The sequence below is a fragment of the Sinocyclocheilus grahami genome, unplaced genomic scaffold (genome assembly GCF_001515645.1).
Source record: "Sinocyclocheilus grahami isolate Dianchi unplaced genomic scaffold, SAMN03320097.WGS_v1.1 scaffold450.1, whole genome shotgun sequence".
Taxonomy (NCBI): domain Eukaryota; kingdom Metazoa; phylum Chordata; class Actinopteri; order Cypriniformes; family Cyprinidae; genus Sinocyclocheilus; species Sinocyclocheilus grahami.
Window position 1 is genome coordinate 328,329 of NW_015505629.1, and position 22,802 is coordinate 351,130.

General features: G+C 41.6%; 2 protein-coding genes across 3 annotated transcripts in view; both read left to right on the plus strand.

Moving 5' to 3' along the window:
* The window catches only part of LOC107552421 (cingulin-like protein 1), a 22,214-nt gene extending 7,166 nt beyond the window's left edge, over window positions 1-15,048 (plus strand). Inside the window, exons 7-19 of one of the 2 annotated variants that reach the window (XM_016234287.1) lie at window positions 2,582-2,717; window positions 2,790-3,002; window positions 3,122-3,328; window positions 3,406-3,510; window positions 7,942-8,094; window positions 8,174-8,344; window positions 8,486-8,629; window positions 9,013-9,102; window positions 9,807-9,890; window positions 12,509-12,633; window positions 12,710-12,818; window positions 14,245-14,408; window positions 14,667-15,048. In XM_016234287.1, coding sequence (XP_016089773.1) covers window positions 2,582-2,717; window positions 2,790-3,002; window positions 3,122-3,328; window positions 3,406-3,510; window positions 7,942-8,094; window positions 8,174-8,344; window positions 8,486-8,629; window positions 9,013-9,102; window positions 9,807-9,890; window positions 12,509-12,633; window positions 12,710-12,818; window positions 14,245-14,408; window positions 14,667-14,763 — 1,798 coding nt within the window. In that variant the 3' untranslated portion in view covers window positions 14,764-15,048. The remainder of the gene's footprint in view (window positions 1-2,581; window positions 2,718-2,789; window positions 3,003-3,121; window positions 3,329-3,405; window positions 3,511-7,941; window positions 8,095-8,173; window positions 8,345-8,485; window positions 8,630-9,012; window positions 9,103-9,806; window positions 9,891-12,508; window positions 12,634-12,709; window positions 12,819-14,244; window positions 14,409-14,666) is intronic. The other variant, XM_016234288.1, reaches the window with a different exon arrangement.
* Window positions 15,049-15,800: 752 nt separating this feature from the next.
* LOC107552433 (aquaporin-9-like) overlaps window positions 15,801-22,802 on the plus strand; it is a 37,581-nt gene continuing 30,579 nt past the window's right edge. Inside the window, exon 1 of the mRNA XM_016234315.1 lies at window positions 15,801-15,869. The gene's annotated coding sequence lies outside the window, so the exon portion shown is untranslated. The remainder of the gene's footprint in view (window positions 15,870-22,802) is intronic.

Consider the following 22,802-nt stretch of genomic DNA (forward strand, 5'->3'; position numbering starts at 1 on the left):
CTCACTCACTCACTCACTCACTCACTCACTCACTCACTCACTCACTCACTCACTCACTCACTCACTCACTCACTCACTCACTCACTCACTCACTCACTCACTCACTCACTCACTCACTCACTCACTCACTCACTCACTCACTCACTCACTCACTCACTCACTCACTCACTCACTCACTCACTCACTCACTCACTCACTCACTCACTCACTCACTCACTCACTCACTCACTCACTCACTCACTCACTCACTCACTCACTCACTCACTCACTCACTCACTCACTCACTCACTCACTCACTCACTCACTCACTCACTCACTCACTCACTCACTCACTCACTCACTCACTCACTCACTCACTCACTCACTCACTCACTCACTCACTCACTCACTCACTCACTCACTCACTCACTCACTCACTCACTCACTCACTCACTCACTCACTCACTCACTCACTCACTCACTCACTCACTCACTCACTCACTCACTCACTCACTCACTCACTCACTCACTCACTCACTCACTCACTCACTCACTCACTCACTCACTCACTCACTCACTCACTCACTCACTCACTCACTCACTCACTCACTCACTCACTCACTCACTCACTCACTCACTCACTCACTCACTCACTCACTCACTCACTCACTCACTCACTCACTCACTCACTCACTCACTCACTCACTCACTCACTCACTCACTCACTCACTCACTCACTCACTCACTCACTCACTCACTCACTCACTCACTCACTCACTCACTCACTCACTCACTCACTCACTCACTCACTCACTCACTCACTCACTCACTCACTCACTCACTCACTCACTCACTCACTCACTCACTCACTCACTCACTCACTCACTCACTCACTCACTCACTCACTCACTCACTCACTCACTCACTCACTCACTCACTCACTCACTCACTCACTCACTCACTCACTCACTCACTCACTCACTCACTCACTCACTCACTCACTCACTCACTCACTCACTCACTCACTCACTCACTCACTCACTCACTCACTCACTCACTCACTCACTCACTCACTCACTCACTCACTCACTCACTCACTCACTCACTCACTCACTCACTCACTCACTCACTCACTCACTCACTCACTCACTCACTCACTCACTCACTCACTCACTCACTCACTCACTCACTCACTCACTCACTCACTCACTCACTCACTCACTCACTCACTCACTCACTCACTCACTCACTCACTCACTCACTCACTCACTCACTCACTCACTCACTCACTCACTCACTCACTCACTCACTCACTCACTCACTCACTCACTCACTCACTCACTCACTCACTCACTCACTCACTCACTCACTCACTCACTCACTCACTCACTCACTCACTCACTCACTCACTCACTCACTCACTCACTCACTCACTCACTCACTCACTCACTCACTCACTCACTCACTCACTCACTCACTCACTCACTCACTCACTCACTCACTCACTCACTCACTCACTCACTCACTCACTCACTCACTCACTCACTCACTCACTCACTCACTCACTCACTCACTCACTCACTCACTCACTCACTCACTCACTCACTCACTCACTCACTCACTCACTCACTCACTCACTCACTCACTCACTCACTCACTCACTCACTCACTCACTCACTCACTCACTCACTCACTCACTCACTCACTCACTCACTCACTCACTCACTCACTCACTCACTCACTCACTCACTCACTCACTCACTCACTCACTCACTCACTCACTCACTCACTCACTCACTCACTCACTCACTCACTCACTCACTCACTCACTCACTCACTCACTCACTCACTCACTCACTCACTCACTCACTCACTCACTCACTCACTCACTCACTCACTCACTCACTCACTCACTCACTCACTCACTCACTCACTCACTCACTCACTCACTCACTCACTCACTCACTCACTCACTCACTCACTCACTCACTCACTCACTCACTCACTCACTCACTCACTCACTCACTCACTCACTCACTCACTCACTCACTCACTCACTCACTCACTCACTCACTCACTCACTCACTCACTCACTCACTCACTCACTCACTCACTCACTCACTCACTCACTCACTCACTCACTCACTCACTCACTCACTCACTCACTCACTCACTCACTCACTCACTCACTCACTCACTCACTCACACACACACATATATCACACACATACTCACTCACTCACTCACGCACGCTCGCTCGCTCACACTCACTCACTCACTCACTCACACACACACATATATCACACACACTCACTCACTCACTCACTCACTCACTCGCACGCTCGCTCGCTCGCTCGCTCACACTCACTCTCTCACTCACTCACTCACTCACACACACACACATATATCACACACATACTCACTCACTCACTCACTCACTCACACACCCACACACACACATATCACATACATACTCACTGACTCACACACACACACACACACACTCACTCACTCACTCTCTCACACACACACACACACTCGCTCACTCACTCACTCACTCACTCACACACACATATATGTCTGTGTGTGTGTGTGTGTTCAGACTCCTGCAGGCCAGAAGAGCTCGTGATCAGTGTCGTTCTGATATGAGGGATCTGCAGCAGCAGCTGTCTGACATCCATGATGAGTTAGACAGCGCTAAGAGCTGCAAGGCCGGAGAGAGAGACAGGCTGCTGCAGGTACAACCTCTGACCCCTTCATTTTCATGGAATGATTTGTGTGAGGTTAGAATCTCTCCGTCCGTCTCTCAGGATCTGTGTCAGTTGCATGGGGAGTTCGAGGCCCTGCAGCAGGTGCAGGAGGAGCAGGAGGAGGCGCTACACCGGAGGGACAGTGAGCTGAAAGCCCTGCGGGGGGCGCTAGAGGAGGAGATCTCAGCTCACGCCAGAGATGTGGAGGCGCTGCAGGAGGAGCACCAGCAGGAGATCCACAGACTCCTGGAAGCCACACAGGAGGCCAAAGAGGCATGTTTCTATATTGTGTTTCATTTCAGTTCACTTTTATTTAATGTACAGTCTATTGTATGTAGCTCTATAGAATTAAAGCTGACTTGACGCCCCTCCATCCTCTTCCTCTGCTCCAGAGTGTGGCTCTGCTGGGTCAGAAGGTTCTGGAGGTGGCTGCAGAGAAAGGAGCCGATCAGACGCTGATCTCAGAGCTGAAGCAGACTAAAGCCGAGCTCCAGCAAAAGATCTGCACTCTGGAGGAGCAGATCTCCTCCCTCCACCATCTCATTCAGCAGAAGCAAGAGCATGAGAAGCTCCTGACAGCACGTGTGGAGCAGCTGACGGTGAGAATCAGCAACCTGTTAAAGCTGCAGTATGAACAGTACCAGTTTCAGTACCAGGTTTTTTTCTTGATGTTCAGATGGAGAAACAGAATCTGGAGGAGGAGCTGCAGGAGGTCAGACAGCAGGAGGAGGACATGTGTGGAGCCAACCGAGCCCTGATGAGACACCTGGAGGACACACAGGTAACCTGTCTGTCCATCCGTCCATCTGTCCATCCGTCTGTCTCTCTGTCTCTCCGTCAGTCTGTTCATCTGTCTGTCTGTCCATCTGTCTCTCTGTCTGTCTCTGTCTGTTCATCTGTCTGTTTGTCCGTCCATCTGTTCATCTGTCTGTCCATCTGTCTGTCTGTCTGTCTGTCTGTCCGTCCGTCCGTCCATCTATCTGTCCATCTATCTCTCTGTCTGTCCGTCTGTCCATTTGTCTGTCTATCCGTCCGTCTGTCTGTCCATCTATCTCTCTGTCTGTCCGTCTGTCCATTTGTCTGTCTATCCGTCCGTCTGTCTGTCCATCTGTCTGTCTGTCTCTGTCTATCTCTCTGTCTGTCCATTTGTCTGTCTGGCTGTCTGTCTGTCCATCTGTCTGTCTGTCTCTGTCCATCTCTCTGTCTGTCCGCCTGTCCATTTGTCTGTCCATTTGTCTGTCTGTCTGTCCGTCCGTCTGTCTGTCCATCTGTCTGTCTATCTCTCTGTCTGTCCATCTGTCTGTCTATCTCTCTCTGTCTGTCCGTCCGTCTGTCTGTCTGTTTGTCTGTCCGTCCATCTGTTCATCTGTCTGTCCATCTGTCTGTCTGTCTGTCTGTCCGTCCGTCTGACTCTGTCTGTCCGTCTGTCTGTCCATCTGTCCGTCCGTCCATCTATCTGTCCATCTATCTCTCTGTCTGTCCGTCTGTCCATTTGTCTGTCTATCCGTCCGTCTGTCTGTCCATCTGTCTGTCTGTCTCTGTCTATCTCTCTGTCTGTCCATTTGTCTGTCTGTCTGTCTGTCTCTGTCCATCTCTCTGTCTGTCCGTCTGTCCATTTGTCTCTGTCTGTCTGTCCGTCTGTCTGTCCATTTGTTTGTCTGTCTGTCTGTCCATTTGTCTGTCTGTCCATCTGTCTGTCTATCTCTCTGTCTGTCCGTCTGTCCATTTGTCTGTCTGTCCGTCCGTCTGTCTATCTCTCTCTGTCTGTCCGTCTGTCCATTTGTCTCTCTATTCGTCTGTCTGTCTGTCCGTCCGTCTGTCTGTCCATTTGTCCATCCGTCTGTCTGTCTCTGTCTATCTCTCTGTCCGTCCATCTGTCTGTCTCTGTCTATCTCTCTGTCTGTCTGTCCGTCCGTCTCTGAGCTTCCTCCAGAGCTGCTTTATAGATTAGTTGAACTCATTTAGGGCTGAAATGATTATTCGACATTATCGACAATAAAAAATTGTCTGCATATAGTTTTGTTGTTGTCGTTTGATTTGCAGATTTTTTTGTAGTCGTTTGATCTTATATGATCTCATAGTCGTTTGAGCTCCCATGTAGGCCCTGCAATAATGCGGTTTAGATGAATATGTAAATATGTGCTGCACGCATGGGCGTTGGAACCATTCTATATGGGTGGGACAAGACCCACCCACTTTTTAAGACCAATGATATTGGAACCACTTACTTTTACTGTTTCTAATTCTGTGTTTTAGCTACAGCTTTGACTTCCACGCTGCTGCTTCCTCAAATCCATTCCGCTCATTCAGAGTCCATATAAATTAAACTACATTCCGTGTTTTCACTTCTTGCACCTGCTGCACTTCCGTGACACCAGTGGTGCCTGCAGGTGTACGGCTGTATGCACTACCATGAGTACCATGAGCACTTCGGCTGACCTGACCTGTTCGTCTGCCCTGCAAATATTTCAGCAGTTATGATGTGTGTCCCGTATTTCTGTCAAGTGAGCTAGCCATACCACAAATTATGGATTAATCATTTTTTTGATTATGAATCATATGAAGCGTTCCTCCGTCATTAAAACAAACAGTATCGAGATACTTAAGAACACATATAACAAGTAGGTCTGGATGAAGTAGACTCTAGAGTAGACGTTCAACTCTAAACGCAGTAAAACACGTTGTAAATGGAAACCTTTTACGCTGTTTCGCCAATGTTAGTATTACAGCTTCATCTTTAGCACCTCTGTAAAACCAGACCTGAAGGGAATTATTATATTTGTGGGTCTTTGGTATCAAACAGTTTGAAAAACCACTGATCTGTGGACAGCGCGTACTGTCTCTCTCACACACCAGACATTTACACGCAAGTGACTAAAATAAAAAACACACTCTTTCTCTTCCTCTCTATCTCTTTAATAACTGCATAGCAACGCCTACAAATAACTGAAACAAAAGACTACTTATTGAGGCTAACTTTGAGAAAATTAAGCTGTGTCATGAATAAGCAGTCATTCACCGACAGTAGGCTATTTCAAGTTTCTTTTTTTTCAATCGTGAATATCCACTTCATCAGCATTGTTTTGTTCTCTGTTGTTGTTTAACAGCTGTGAGCATGCTGATGGATGTATTTTATCATTTCGTTGATTTTTGCTGTTTTCGTGCAGTTTTTAAAAGGTTTAAAATGCGTTACACCTTCGTTCTGCTCAGTGTTGCTGTCACTGATCGTTTGGTCCTCAAGCCTTAAAGTTACATACTCACGATATTGAAGGGAATTGAACATTTAAGTGCTGTTTTTGACCACAAAAAAAAAGTCTGTGTGTACCCTCAGATGAAATCCAGCAGGCGCCCCTGTGCGACACAGCAAGCCAAACAAAGCATCTTAGCATATCTGCTGCTCGGGTGGGTCTGTGTGCTCGCATATGGTCTCTAAACAAGCTGCTATTTAAATTAATCTTCATCAGTTGTTCGCCTGTTGCTTTTAAAGGCATCATATAGTCTTTGTTGCAGCACTGAATTACAGTTACACTTACACTTTGTTGTTATAATGCTAACATACTCCAGTAAAATGTTTCTGGGGGAGGACCCACCCACATTTTTTGCTTTCCTCTGAATAATGAAATAAACACAACAAAAATGACAGCGGTGAAAAAACAGCAGTTCAGAAAGCATCTGATCATAGCGATGTGATTTTTGCACCAGCTCTGCAGTCGGCCCTCCAGTTAAGTCACGTATATATATAGTGATTTATACAATAGATTGATTTAAATCAAGCAGCTTTACAGTATTAAACATGAAAAACAGTGTCAAGTGTTGTTTTCATTTACAATTGCAACTTGATATTCTGTTATAAAGCAGCTCTCCGGTGTGAATCTTTTTATTAGTTATTGCAAAGAAGAAGAAAAAAAAATCATATTACATTAAAGTCACATTTTGGTTTGCAGAGTTTAAAGCTTAAAGGGGTCATATAATGCGATTAAATTTTTTTCCTTTCTCTTTGGAGTGTTACAAGCTCTTGGTGCATAAAGAAGATCTGTAAAGTTGCAAAGACTAAAGTCTCAAATCCAAAGAGATATTCTTTATAAAAGTTCAGAGTCAGCCACGCCTACCTAAAATGGCTCGTTCTAACACGCCCCCACATATCTACCTCACTGTGTGGGAAGATTTGCATAACGCCGCCCAAATGTTCACGCAAAGAAAGAAGGCGTAACTTTTATTCTCGCTGTAGTATTGTTGCCGCTGCAGCCATGTCGTGAAGGCACTGTGTGCTTCCTTGTGAAAGCGAAACTACTTTGTTTGGTCTTCCAAAAGAAGATGATATCCACTTCATCATGCCTACAGCTGATCCGTGCTGGTCGCTGAGGAAATACATCAACTTAGTGCTGTGGATCGCCGGATCGGCTTTCACCGTGGACGAAGCAGAGTCCAGCCCGAATGTTCTTTTTTGCAGCATCATATGACCCCTTTAATCTAGCTCAGGACTGTTTTGAGTATTATAACACTATAATGTATTATAAAGAGTGCTAATGTTGTGAATAAAATAATGTATCCAAAACTAAAATGTCTTATCACTTACCATTATTTTGTTCCATATCTGTATGACTTACAAAAAGAGATGTTAGACAGAATGAGTTACTTTGTCATACAGTTTAAATAGTGAATGAGAAAGTCTCTGTCCGTCATCTCATTTTGTATGCCAAATATATTTATTTGTATTGTAAAAAATAACTGTATAATAATTGAAAATGTACAATAATAATACAATTGTTTGACGGTTTCAAAATCTGAAGCGATTACCTTGTTTATGTATTAGTTAGAATATGTGTAACTCAATATTTGAACTCATTGTAAAAGCTGAATAATCCATCAAACCTACTGATTAATCTGTGAAATAATTGGCGATTAGTTGTTCTAATAATCGTTAGATTAATCGATTATCAAAATAATTGTTTGTTGCAGCCATAAACTCATTCCATAATTGATGAACTTTGCACAATTATTAAACTGAACTGAATCAACGATGAACTGCCTTTAACTGAAATATTGACTGTTTACCCTTGTCCACTTTCTAGAGCTGCTTTTCAGCAGAATTGAATTGTGCTTGCATTATCGTCACTATTTTCCTGTTTAATACTGTAACGCTGACTTGATACAGTCTGTATGGTATAAAGCGCTATAGAAATAAAGCTGACCTGACTTGTCTGTGTCTCAGAGTGAGCTGAGCAGGTTGACTCGAGCTCACCGTGAGCTGAAGGAGAGGTATGAGGAGGAGCGCCGTCAGATAAAGGAGCTGCAGAGGAGACGCAGTGAGTTAGAGGAGCAGAGGAGGAGCCAGGACCGAGTGTTAGAGCGGCTGCAGGAGGAGGTGAGCGGAGACACGCGACTCCCGTCTGATGGAGGAGTCGCTCTGATCTCACTCATTCTGTGTGTGTGTGTGTGTGTAGATGAGCGCGGCGGTGATGGGATCGGAGCAGGAGACGCAGAAGCTGCAGGAGGAGGTGGACACGCTCAGAGATCAGAGCCAGAGAGAACTGGACACACTACACACAGAGCTACATGATACACACACACAACTACAGACACACACTCACGCCACACTGGAGTACCAGAGAGAGGTGCGCACACTCACTCACTCTCTCTCACACACACACACACACACACACTCACTCTAACACACACACACTCACTCTCTCTCTCACACTGGCTCTGTTTGGTGTTCCTGTCATCATATTTGGTGTGTGTGTGTGTGTGTTCAGCGGTGTGTGTTGGAGGAGAAACTCTCTCGCTGCGAGTTTGATCTGAATGAGGCGGAACTGAAAACTCAGCAGCTGCAGAAGAGAATAAAAGAGCTGGAGGAGAAACAACAAACACATGACGACAGACACAGCAAACTCATGGAGGTATACACTCACACACACTCTCTCACATACACACACACACACACACACACACACACACACACTCACTCACTCACTCACTCTCACACACACACACACACACACACACACACACACTCACTCACTCACTCACTCTCACACACACACACACACACACACACACACACACTCACTCACTCACTCACTCTCACACACACACACACACACACACACACACACACACACACACACACAAACACACTCAAACACACACACACACACACACTCTCTCTCACAGACTCACACACACTCACACACACACACACACACACACACAGTATTCTGAACTTTAGTCTCCAGTTGATTTCAGAAGATCATGTATTTAAAGTGTGTGTGTGTGTGTCCAGGTGCGAGTGTGTGAGCTGGAGCGGAGTGTGTTAGAGGAGCGCAGCAGCTCAGACGCGCTCATGAAGAGACTGGAACGAGGACGAGAGCAGGTCTCACACACACACACACACACACCGGACAGACAACATCTCTCAGCTTGAGTGTGTGTGTGTTTGATGTCTGCAGATCATGGCAGAAACTTTGTGTGTGTGTGTGTGTGTGTGTGTGTTTAAGTAGGTCGTGATTGTGGTCAGTGTCTAATGGACTGTGTGTTTCTGACCCGCTTTAAAGCGCTCTAGTTCTTTATTTCTGGGCTTCATTCAGCTGTGTCTCATTAATTGGAGTCGCTCAGTTTTGTTCCAGTCAAACACAAAGAAAGCACAGACACGCTCAGAATAACACACACACACACACACACACACATCACTAGCAGTTTCATAAGGCCACAGATTAATGCATTCACATGAATAATGACAAGCACAGTTATGATACACGAATACTGTGGAGAGAACATGATGAATGCTCAATCCACAGAAATCCGTGTGTTGTATGTGTGTGTGTCAAGTAAAGTCAAGTCACCTTTATTTGTATAGCACTTTCTACAATACTGGTCGTGTCATAGCAGCTTTACAGTTTTAAACAGGGAAATAGTTTGTCAGTAATGTAAGAAGACAATAACAGAGTCATTTTTCAGCTAAAGTCAGTTGATTCAGTGATGTCATCATCCAGTTCAGCTTTCTTCTAATAGTGTCTAATAGTGTCCAACTAAGCAAGCCAAAGGCGTGTGTGTGATATATATATATATATATGTCAGATGGAGCAGGTGAGAGCTGAAGTGCTGCAGGAACGAGCTGCTCGACACGAGCTGGAATGTGACAAGATCCGTCTGGAGCGACAGGTGAACGACTTCACTCACATATGTGACCCTGGACCACAAAACCAGTCATAAGGCTGAGATTGAGATCATTGAGATTTCAGATGAGACACAATCTGAAAACTGAATAAATCAGCTTTCCATTGATGTATGGTTTGTTAGGATCGGACAATATTTGGCCGAGATACAACGATTTGAAAATCTGGAATCTGAGGGTGCAAAAAAATCTAAATATTGAGAAAATCATCTTTAAAGTTGTCCAAATGAAGTTCTTAGCAATGCATATTACTAATCAAAAATTAAGTTTTGATATATTTACGGTAGGAAACTTACAAAATATCTTCATGGAACATGATCTTTACTTAATATCCTAATGATTTTTGGCATAAAAGAAAAATCTATAATTTTGACCCATACAATGTATTGTTGGCTATTGCTACAAATAAACCCCAGCGACTTAAGACTGCTTTTGTGCTCCAGGGTCACATTTATGAATATAATTCATATAAATTCATTTTCATTTAGTAAATTCATTTAGTATAAAATCATGCATTTCATTGAAATATATATAATATATCTCTCAGTTTTCCAAACAGGGCTTTATGATTTAATAATTAAATTGAATGTGAAAAAAAAGAAAGAATTAAACTGAAATCGCAGTATATCTGTGCTGTGAGATTAACATGCCTGCAGGAACATGCTAAATTCACTTTATTTACACATTCACATGATATTCAACTTCTTTCTGAACAGATGTTTACAGCATTTCACCAATATTCTGCCAAAATTAAAGCCTGAAGATTTAAACTTTAAAAATTAAGAATTTAAGTACAAACCCAATTCCAAAAAAGTTGGGACACTGTACAAATTGTGAGTAAAAAAGGAATGGAATAATTTACAAATCTCATAAACTTATATTTTATTCACAATAGAATATAGATAACATATCAAATGTTGAAAGTGAGACATTTTGAAATGTCATGCCAAATATTGGCTCATTTTGGATTTCATGAGAGCTACACATTCCAAAAAAGTTGGGACAGGTAGCAATAAGAGGCCGGAAAAGTTAAATGTACATATAAGGAACAGCTGGAGGACCAATTTGCAACTTATTTGGTCAATTGGCAACATGATTGGGTATAAAAAGAGCCTCTCAGAGTGGCAGTGTCTCTCAGAAGTCAAGATGGGCAGAAGATCACCAATTCCCCCAATGCTGCGGCGAAAAATAGTGGAGCAATCTCAGAAAGGAGTTTCTCAGAGAAAAATTGCAAAGAGTTTGAAGTTATCATCATCTACAGTGCATAATATCATCCAAAGATTCAGAGAATCTGGAACAATCTCTGTGTGTAAGGGTCAAGGCCGGAAAACCATACTGGATGCCCGTGATCTTCGGGCCCTTAGACGGCACTGCATCACATACAGGAATGCTACTGTAATAGAAATCACAACATGGGTTCAGGAATACTTCCAGAAAACATTGTCGGTGAACACAATCCAATGGCACATTCGCTGTTGCCGGCTAAAACTCTATAGGTCAGAAAGAAGCCATATCTAAACATGATCCAGAAGCGCAGGCGTTTTCTCTGGGCCAAGGCTCATTTAAAATGGACTGTGGCAAAGTGGAAAACTGTTCTGTGGTCAGACGAATCAAAATTTGAAGTTCTTTTTGGAAAACTGGGACGCCATGTCATCCAGACTAAAGAGGACAAGGACAACCCAAGTTGTTATCAGCGCTCAGTGCAGAAGCCTGCATCTCTGATGGTATGGGGTTGCATGAGTGCGTGTGGCATGGGCAGCTTACACATCTGGAAAGGCACCATCAATGCTGAAAAGTATATCCAAGTTCTAGAACAACATACGCTCCCATCCAGACGTCGTCTCTTTCAGGGAAGACCTTGCATTTTCCAACATGACAATGCCAGACCACATACTGCATCAATTACAACATCATGGCTGCGTAGAAGAAGGATCCGGGTACTGAAATGGCCAGCCTGCAGTCCGGATCTTTCACCCATAGAAAACATTTGGTGCATCATAAAGAGGAAGATGCGACAAAGAAGCCCTAAGACAGTTGAGCAACTAGAAGCCTGTATTAGACAAGAATGGGACAACATTCCTATTCTTAAACTTGAGCAACTTGTCTCCTCAGTCCCCAGATGTTTGCAGACTGTTATAAAAAGAAGAGGGGATGCCACACAGTGGTAAACATGGTCTTGTCCCAACTTTTTTGAGATGTGTTGATGCCATGAAATTTAAAATCAACTTATTTTTCCCTTAAAATGATACATTTTCTCAGTTTAAACATTTGATATGTCATCTATGTTGTATTCTGAATAAAATATTGAAATTTGAAACTTCCACATCATTGCATTCTGTTTTTATTCACAATTTGTACAGTGTCCCAACTTTTTTGGAATCGGGTTTGTAATTTTGTAATGTAAAATAAAGTTGTTATTATTATCATCAAATATTCATTTTGTATTTTACAAAAAAGGTGTACATGTGAATGTGTCAATAAATTATTGAAATATTAACATAAATCTCAGGGGACTTGAGGTGAATATTTTAGGTGTTGGGTTCGACTGAGAATAGAGTGTGGTATTCCGGGTTTGTTTTGAGCTACTGGATCTGCTGTCCTGTAGAATAAGGATCTGCGGGGCCGCGTGGCGCAGCTGGAGGGATCTCAGCGCATCGGTCAGGACGCCATCATCTCCAAACTGCAGCTGCACCTGCAGGAGCTGGAGGAGAGGCTGCTGGGAGAGGAGAGGTGAGGAGACTCAGCAGACGCTCCTGATTCACAGCGTCTCCTCTGCTCTGATGCTCTGTTCTCTGTCTGCGCTCAGAGAGAAGAGCGAGCTGCAGCAGCTGACCCGCAGACTGGAGCGCCGCATGAAGGAGCTGACCATGCATCTGGAGGAGGAGAAGCTCTCACTGCAGGACCAGAGAGATCAGGTGACCATCATCTGTCCTGTACTACAGAATCAGTGCTCCCGCTGAACATCAGAGCCGCTCTTTCCCCTCCCAGACCCAAACAACTGCAAATAATGAGGCCCTTCTTCAGGATTTTATTCTTGCTTTTCACATTCATACAGTTTTGTCTAATCACTAGGACGTGTTTCTCAACACTCGGGTCAGTTTTTCTCAACACTCTTCTCCCAATGAAGTACAACAGCATTTGTGTGGATAAACTGGATCATTTATCATTGCTTTGGCACAGAATGAATGAAAAAATATTTCAATGACATGAACTCTTCTCACTCAAACTTTTCTCGCCAAAACTCCGAACCTACAGGCCAGTTTACATGCTCTTCGCAAAACTGACTAACGTGAGAGAGAGCGACTGTGTGTGTGTGTGTGTGTGTGTGTGTGTGTGTGAGAGCGAGAGAGACAGTGTGTGTGAGAGAGAGAGAGAGAGAGTGTGTGTGTGTGTGTGTGTGTGTGTGCATGAGAGAGAGAGAGAGTGTGTGTGTGAGAGAGAGTGTGTGTGTGTGAGAGAGAGAGAGAGAGAGTGTGTGTGTGTGTGTCTCTCCCAGGATCAGGAAACAGTCCTCCATAAAATGTGCTGCACACTTCTGGATATTTGGGTTGAACTGTTCTGGAACAGTGTTGTACATACAACTTAACCACTGATTTCTAGTCGTGTCCTCTTTTGGAAGACCAAACAAAGTAGTTTCGCTTTCACAACGAATCACACAGCGTCTTCACGACATGGCAGCAGCGGCAACAATACTACAGCGAGAATAAAAGTTACACCTTCTTTCTTTGCCTGAACATTTGGGCGGCATTATGCAAATCTTCCCACATAGTGAGGTAGACATGTGGGGGCGTGTTAGAACGAGGCCTTTTAGGTAGGCGTGGTTGACTCTGAACTTTTATAAAGAATATCTCTTTGGATTTGAGACTTTAGTCTTTGCAGCTTTACAGATCTTCTTTATGCATCAAGAGCTTGTAACACTCCAAAGAGAAAGGAAAAAATTTAATTGCATCATATGACCCCTTTAAACCTGAACACACACAGACTCATGGGGACTCGTGTGATGGTGGGGACCTAAATTGAGGGTACATAAGCTTATAAATCATACAGAATTAGTTTTTTTTATATTGTAAAAATGCATAAAGTTTTCTGTGAGGGGTAGGTTTAGGTATAGGGCGATAAATAGAATAGAAAATACAGTTTGTACAGGATAAAAACCATTATGCCAATTGAGAGTCCCCACAAGGATAGTGCACCAGACGTTTGAGAGTGAGTGTGAGAGAGAGTGTGTGTGAGTGTGTGTGTCAGCAATCCTGTCCTGTTTTCATTTTCACACAAACGAGAGAGAGATCTGCTCTCAGACGGGAGCGACACACACCTCACACTCGGCCTATGTGTCTGCAGCTGTCTCTGCGTCTGAAAACCCTGAAGCGTCAGCTGGACGAGGCCGAGGAGGAGATTGAGAGGCTGGAGAACAGCAGGAAGAAGCTGCAGAGAGACGTGGAGGAACAGCAGGAGCTCAACGATCAGCTGAAAACGGAGATCTGTGGCCTCCGCAACCATATCAGGTGAGACGCGCGTGGGTCCATGCTTCATCACACACACACACACACACACACACGCACGCACACTCGCACTCGCACGCACTCACACACACGCACGCACGCACGCACACATCCACACACACACATGCACTCAAACGCACACTCAAACACACGCACACACACGCACTCAAACACACACACTCTCACACACACACACACACTCACATTCACGCACACACACACACTCACACACTGACCTCTGACCCATCTGAACATCTGCAGGCGCAACACGAGACCCAATAAAGCACAGACTCCAGCTGATGAAGATGATGAGGAGGAGGAAGAAGATGAGACTGACGCAACACTACATGCAAAATAACTGCTGAACATGTAACTCAAGTAATATATCATCCACATTTACTAATGTTACTATGGTAAAACGAGTTGTCACTCTAAACGAGGTTGATTACATGAGCAGTGATGGATTATGATTTTACAGCAGTGAAGCTGCTGATCACATGACTGAACAGACGCTCTGATATAAACGCCTGTAACATGAATCCAGTCACATTCGGCTCTAATTCTTCCTCATGTCATTCATGTCCATTTGATCAGAAGTTACTGTGAAAAATAAATATGGTTTGTATGTTTTAATGAAGCTGACTTAGCCGTAATATATATATTGTTTATTTATTGTAGCAAACGATATATATAAATATTAGTACTATCAATTGATTAAAAAATGATTAACTAATTAATCTCACATTGTTTCTGAAATTAATCACGATTAATCCCACCTAACATTAAAGTTTTTATAAATACTTTTACATTGCAACAATTTCACATTCAATCTTCAAATTAATGTACAAACAACATAAAGACATTATATTTTTAATAATTGTTTAATGGCATCTTTTTTTATGATTAAAGGCCAGTATGTATCACTGATATTAATACTATTGATGTCTCTAGGAAATCGTTTTTTTCTCCCTAATATTTAACCATTAACTAGCCATTCAACATTACAGTATAATTGAGAGCTATCAATTTTAACATTTATTAGACTTAAAATAACTTCTAATTTATGTGAACTTAAAACAATCTTCACATAAACCCATTATAATAAATGTCATATTTAGCTACTTGTGCCCTTCAGTCAGTGGCGCAAAAACGGTGTTTGGAGTAAATGCAGTGCATAGGAACGCCACACATAGGGGGGCGCCATTTTGCCAAAATCATTCTGTGAAAATCTTCTTTAATAAAACGTTATAAATAATCAAAAGCTTAGTTATTCAAAAGAATTGATGCAACATTTTTATTTAACGGTTTTTAGTATTTTAATGAGTTCAAAAATGTATTTATTAAAAAATTATTAAGACGCGGAACGGCCGTATCTCTTTGCGACTACAACAAACGGGAGACTTTTCAGATACGCACCTCAGCTTGCCCTATGCACCAGGCGCGAGTCAAACAAGCGCAGAAAAGGTAGGTTACAGGTGCCAAATGAGCTTCAGTAGACCAACAGGGAGCTGCGGTCTAATGACATTTTGCTATATGTCAGTAAAACAAACTTTCCTGTCCTGTCAGCCGTTTTACTGCGCTCACGGCGCACGCTCTTTAACTGTACGCGAAAATGAGGCGCACGCTCACTTCATAAATAAACCACGAGCGTACATCGTCAGTTAAGTCACGAAATTACCAAAATGGCGATTAAAGCTGCAAAACTGTGCATGCATTACACTTAAGTCTCTCAAATGCATGCAGCCTACTGAAATATTCTGCAATTCGAGATCACAATAGGGCGCACGATGATAGGCTATATAATTTTTTTATTTATAATTTAATGCACAAGTAGGCCAAATGGCAGCACAGTGCAGTTAAATGTACTAGGAAATATGCGCTAATTTTTCGTTAATTTTTAAAGTACGAAAAAGAAAATGAAACTATATTTAAATGCATGAAAAAAAACGTATTTTACATTCTTACATTTGTACAGAGCTCGGTTTAGGTTTGACAAAATTGCTGCAATGACTACAGTTATCTGCATGTCTCATCCATGAGTGGGCCTATGCAATGATGGAGAATAAGATTTTGGGGGTGTTAAGACCCAGAACCAAGCTGACTGAGCAATAAAGCTATAGTGAGCCCTTTTATTAAAATACCTGGAGCCTAGGTAATACAAAAATAAAACAAAACTTGTCATTCACTCAGTATTACTAGATGTAATTCACAACTATCTCAATTACAATTATACAAATTAATTGTATTCAGTTGTGTTTTAGGCACTAAAATGGTCCAGTACTTTATAGTCAAATCCATTTCTATATTGAAATAATGAAGATTTCTGTGCCACCCCAGACTGGTTGCTTCCCCCTTCCTGGCCACCCCTAAACATCCTGGCACTGCCACTGCCTAAGAGGGCAAATATCAGATCATTTCTGAGTATCTCTATTGCTCAAAAAACAAACAAAAAAACACCTGTTTGCAAATGGGCGTTTGATTTACATTTGAGAGGAACTAAGATTGTAAACAAGGATACAAACAAGCCAGCTTTCACTGAAAATTGCCATTTTTAATTCACAATAGGCCATCTGTGTGATTCAAGTAGATTCAATGAGTTGCTACTTCATACTTCAATACAAAACAATGCTGAACTTTGACAAAAATTTATTTTTAAAATGTTATAATAGTGATTTTATAATGTCTAAATATAAATCCATTAGCAAAACATGTAAAAAGAACTATATTGCAGAGTGGAAATGGTAAAGGAGACAATAAATGATCCTCTGCTGTCATTTAGTGGTCATAGTGGGAATCATGACATTCATTTTAATAGTATTTGTTTTTCGGGTGAAATCTTGGCAGAAATCTTCCCCTTAGCATGGCAAATTTTCCATGAATTATCTCTTTAAAGGGGGGTCCTATTAGGGCTGGACGATATGGCCAAAATTTATATCACGATATATTTCATATTGCAGAGTGGAAATGGTAAAGGAGACAATAAATGATCCTCTGCTGTCATTTAGTGGTCATAGTGGGAATCATGACATTCATTTTAATAGTATTTGTTTTTCGGGTGAAATCTTGGCAGAAATCTTCCCCTTAGCATGGCAAATTTTCCATGAATTATCTCTTTAAAGGGGGGTCCTATTAGGGCTGGACGATATGGCCAAAATTTATATCACGATATATTTCTTAATTTCTGTCGATACGATATAATTCCGATATCGATATGAACACTGTTAAAAAAGCCTCATAAAAACGGCCAAGAACGGCCACAACAGATGTCTGTAACTACAAACTTATGAAAAATTAATTTGCCAACTCTATGAAACCTACTCCTATAAAACTATATAATATTTTAGGAAAAAAATGGCGCAAATAAATAAATGTTCACCTTTTATTGGTATTTAGCCTTCATACAAACAAGAAATGTGAAATCACTGTCAAATAAATCTCAGACTCTCCTTATTAATATTAATATTTTTTACTTCAAACTATAGGCTAACATACCAGTCAAAAGTTTTTGAACAGTAGGATTTTTTATGTTTTTAAAAGAATTCTCTTCTGCTTACCAAGCCTGCATTTATTTGATCCAAAATACAGCAAAAACAGTAATATTTTGAAATATTTTTACTATTTAAAATAACAGTTTTTTATTTGAAAATAATAATTTATTCCTGTGGTTTCAAAGCAGAGCTTTAGCATCATTACACGTCACATGATCCTTCAGAAATCATTCTAATATTCTGATCTGCTGCTCAAAAACATTTATTATTATGATGTTGAAAACAGCGGAGTAGATTTTTTAAGTTTCTTTGATGCATAGAACGTTCAGAAGAACAGTATTTATCTGAAATAGAAATCTTTTGTAACATTATAAATGTCTTTATCATCACTGGGTGCTGTGTGTACATTAATGAGGAAAAAAATTAACTTAAATGATTTTAGCAAATGGCTGCAATATAACAAAGAGTGAAAAATTTAAGGGGGTCTGAATACTTTCCGTACCCACTGTATATATATTCAAATTACCTAACTAAAAAGTGAGCAATAGTAAATGTGTTTGAAAATAAAAATAATAATAAATAAAAAAAGGGGATGTTATGTGAAACAATTTTCTGTTTTCTTCTTCTTGTTTTTACTTTTCACTTTTTTCCCTATGGTATTAAAAAAGGGGGAAGGTGGTTCAAACCTTTGTCCCTTTTTTCACTCCTTATGAGTTTGTATCCTTCCATGCATAAGTTAGTAATGAGCCTTTGGTCAATTACTTAGTTTTAGAGGCTACTAGAATACAGGAGGGTGCCGACACTGATCTTGCATACCCCTCGGCAAATATGCAGTTGCGCCCCTGTCTTCAGCAAGTAGGATATATACAAAAACTGAATAAAGTTATCGAACACTAAATTCTAATTTAAATTAGAATTTAAGACCTCCGCTCCTAAAGACTCTGTAATGAGCTGAGGAGTTGGAGGAACCGGTTGTGTTAGATGAGGGAGACAGTTCTGGAAACCACTGCATTTCAGAGACATGTTCTTAAATTGGACTCATAACAAATACATACATACATGCACAGTTTTTAGGCAGCTGTATTCGCCTTTTTTGGAAACTTCATGACTTAACTGACGACATATCTACGATGTTGCATGCTCGTCATTTCTTTCGCGCTTTGATATGAAATGATAGGCTACAGCATGTGTGTGCATTTGAATGAGCACGAGCTATGAGCACTGTTGCTGTTCTGCGCTCGTTTGGCTCGCACCTGGCGCAGAGGGGAACTTGGAATGCGTGTCTGAAAAGTAAAGACGTTCTGCATCTAAATAAAGGCAATTCTTGTCAAGAAAAGCAGTTGTGAGGCGGGTGGCAAACCATAGCTCCGCCGCCGCGTTAATTGCGTTAAATGTTTTTAATGCATTAAAATGAAAAAAATAATTGCCTGCGTTAACTCGTTAATTTTGACAGCACTAATACACACACACACACACACACACACACAATTGTACTGCATGATTACCATGGTATACCAATCAAAAGGAGCTGCATTTATTTGATCAACAATACAGTAAAATTTAAATATTTATTTTGTCAATTCAAAATTTCTGTTTTCTATGTGAATATCTGTTAATATGTAATTTATTTCTGTGATCAAAGCTGTATTTTCAGCATCATTACTCCAGTCTTCAGTGTCACATGATCTTCAGAAATCATTCTAATATGCTGATATGCTGCTCAAGAAACATTTCTGATTATTATCAATGTTGAAGACAGTTGTGCTGCCCAATTTTTTTGGAAACCATGATACATTTTATTTTTCAGCATTTATTTGAAATATAAATATTTTGTAACATTAGAAATGCATTTACTGTCACTTTTGATCAGTTTAATGTGTCCTTGATTAATAAAAAAGTATCTATTTCTTTAAATATTACCAAAAACAGTTGTGTATAGCATATTTCAGTGGTTCTCAAACCTGTCCTGGAGTACCCCCAGCCCTGCACATTTTGTATGTCTCCCTCATCTATCACACCTGATTCAACTCATCAGCTCATTATTGGGGACTGCAAGACCTGAAGTGGGTGTGTCAGATATAGGGAGACATGCAAAACGTGCAGTACTGGGGGTACTTTATGGAGAGGTTTGAGAACCACTGGTCTATTTGAAAGTACTATTTATATGGTACCTCAAGTAGCTTCAAAAAATACTTTGGTATTACCATGACATGTGTTCAAGTCAAGTCAAGTCACCTTTATTTATATTAGCGCTTTTAACAATACAGATTGTGTCAAAGCAACTGTACAGCATTCATTAGGAGAATAGTGTGTCAATAATGCAAAAGGACAATAGTAAACACTCAATTTTCAGTTAAAGGCAGTTCATCATTGAATTTAGTGATGTCATCGTCCAGCTCAGTTCAGTTTAAATAGTATCTGTGCAATCAAGTCGATGATATGGCTGGAAATTAAGTGTCCCCAACTAAGCAAGCCAGAGGCGAAAGCGGCAAGGAACCAAAAATCCATCGATGACAGAATGGAGAAAAAACCTTGGGAGAAACCAGGCTCAGTCAGGGGGCCAGTTCTCCTCTGACCAGACGAAACCAGCAGTTCAACTCCAGGCTGCAGCAAAGTCAGATTGTGCAGAGGACTCAACTGGTTCCTGTGGTCTTGTCCCGGTGGCCGTCTAGGAGACAAGGTCCTCACTGGGGATCTGTATCTGGGGCTCATCTAGTTGTCCTGGTCTCCGCTGTCTTTCAGGGCTGTAGAGGTCCTCTCTAGTTGCTGATCCACCATCTGGGCTGGATACGGACTGGATCCGGGTGACTGCAGTGACCATCTGATCTGGATACAGACTGGATCTGGTGGCTGTGGTGACCTCGGAATAAATGAGAAACAGACTAATATTAGCGTAGATGCCATTCTTCTAACGATGTAGCAAGTACATCGGGTGTTATGGGAAGTGTTCCCGGTTCCGGTTATGCTAATTAATGCAGCCTAAAAATCCTTTAACGGATTTGAATATTAGAAATGTGTTAGTGAGTTATGTGTAAGCCATGTTAAAGAGATGGGTCTTTAATCTAGATTTAAACTGACAGAGTGTGTCTGCCTCCCGAACAATGTTAGGTAGGTTATTCCAGAGTTTGGGCGCTAAATAGGAAAAGGATCTGCCGCCCGCAGTTGATTTTGATATTCTAGGTATTATCAAATTGCTAGAGTTTTGAGAACGCAGCAGACGTGGAGGACTATAATGCAATAAGAGCTCATTCAAATACTGAGGTGCTGAACCATTCAGGGTTTTAAGATTTTAAAATCTATACAATGTTTAATAGGTAGCCAGTGCAGTGTTGACAGAACCGGGCTAATATGGTCATACTTCCTGGTTCTAGTAAAAACTCTAGCTGCTGCATTTTGGACCAGCTGGAGTTTATTTATTAAGCGTGCAGAACAACCACCCAATAAAGCATTACAATAATCTAACCTTGAGGTCATGAACGCATGAATTAACATTTCTGCTTGATATTTAGATATATTTTTGAGATGGAAAAATGCAGTTTTACAAATGATAGAAACGTGGCTTTCAAAGGGAGATTGCTATCAAATAGCACACCTAGGTTCCTAACTGATCAGGAAGAATTGACAGCAGCCATCAAGTGTTAGACAGTGTTCTAGGTTATTACATGCGGAGGTTTTAGGTTAGATAATTAAACCTTATTTAATTAAGGATTACTCACCCTCATGTCGTTTCAAACCCTTAAGACCTTCGTTCATCTTCGGAACACAAATTAAGATATTTTTGATGGAATCTGAGAGGTGTTTGACCCTGCATAGACAGAAACGCAACTGAAATGTTCCCAAGTCCAGAAACGTAGCAAGGAGAATGGTAAAATAATCCATGTGACATCAGTGGTCCAACCGCAATTATACGAAGGTACGAGAATACTTTTTGTGCGCAAAAGAAAAAAAATAACGACTTTATTCAACAATTTGTCTCCTCCGCATCACCTTGTAAATAGCATATGCTGTTCTGTGTCAGCTGCGTCACGCGGATACGGTGTTTCCATTCAGATCAAATCACAACAACGTAGGAAACCGTGTATTCGGCGTGCCGCAGCTGACACAGAACAGCTGACGTTTTTAACAGGGTGATGCGGAGGAGACGCTCAAATTGGTATGTTTCGCCGGGCCGCGAAGAAATGTAGAGCTGAGTATCATCAGCATAACAGTGAAAGCTAACACCGTGTTTCCTGATGATATCTCTCAAGGGTAACGGCCCTAGTACTGAGCCTTGAGGTACTCCATACTGCACTTGGGATCGATATGATACCTCTTCATTCACTGCTACGAATTGATGGCGGTCAGATAAGTACGATTTGAACCATGCTAATGCACTTCTATTAATGCCAACAAAGTTTTCTAGTCTATTCAAAAGAATGTTGTGGTCAATCGTGTCGAACACAGCGCTAAGATCCAGTAGCACTAATAGAGAGATACAACCACGAACAGATGATAAGAGCAGGTCATTTTTAACTCTAATGAGAGCAGTCTCAGTACTATGATACGGTCTAAATCCTGACTGGAAATCCTCACAGATACCATTTTTCTCTAAGAAGGAATATAATTGTTAGGATACTACCTTTTCTAGTATCTTGGACAGAAAAGGTAGATTCGAGATTGGTCTGTAATTAACTTGTGGTTTTTTGATGAGAGGCCTAATAACAGCCAGTTTGAAGGTTTTGGGGACATATCCTAATGACAATGACGAATTCATAATAGTCAGAAGAGGATCTATGACTTCTGGAAGCACCTCTTTTAGGAGCATAGATGGAATAGGGTCTAACACATATGTTGTTGGTTTAGATGATTTAACAAGTTTATACAACTCTTCCTCTCCTATAGTAGAGAATGAGTGGAATTGTTCCTCAGG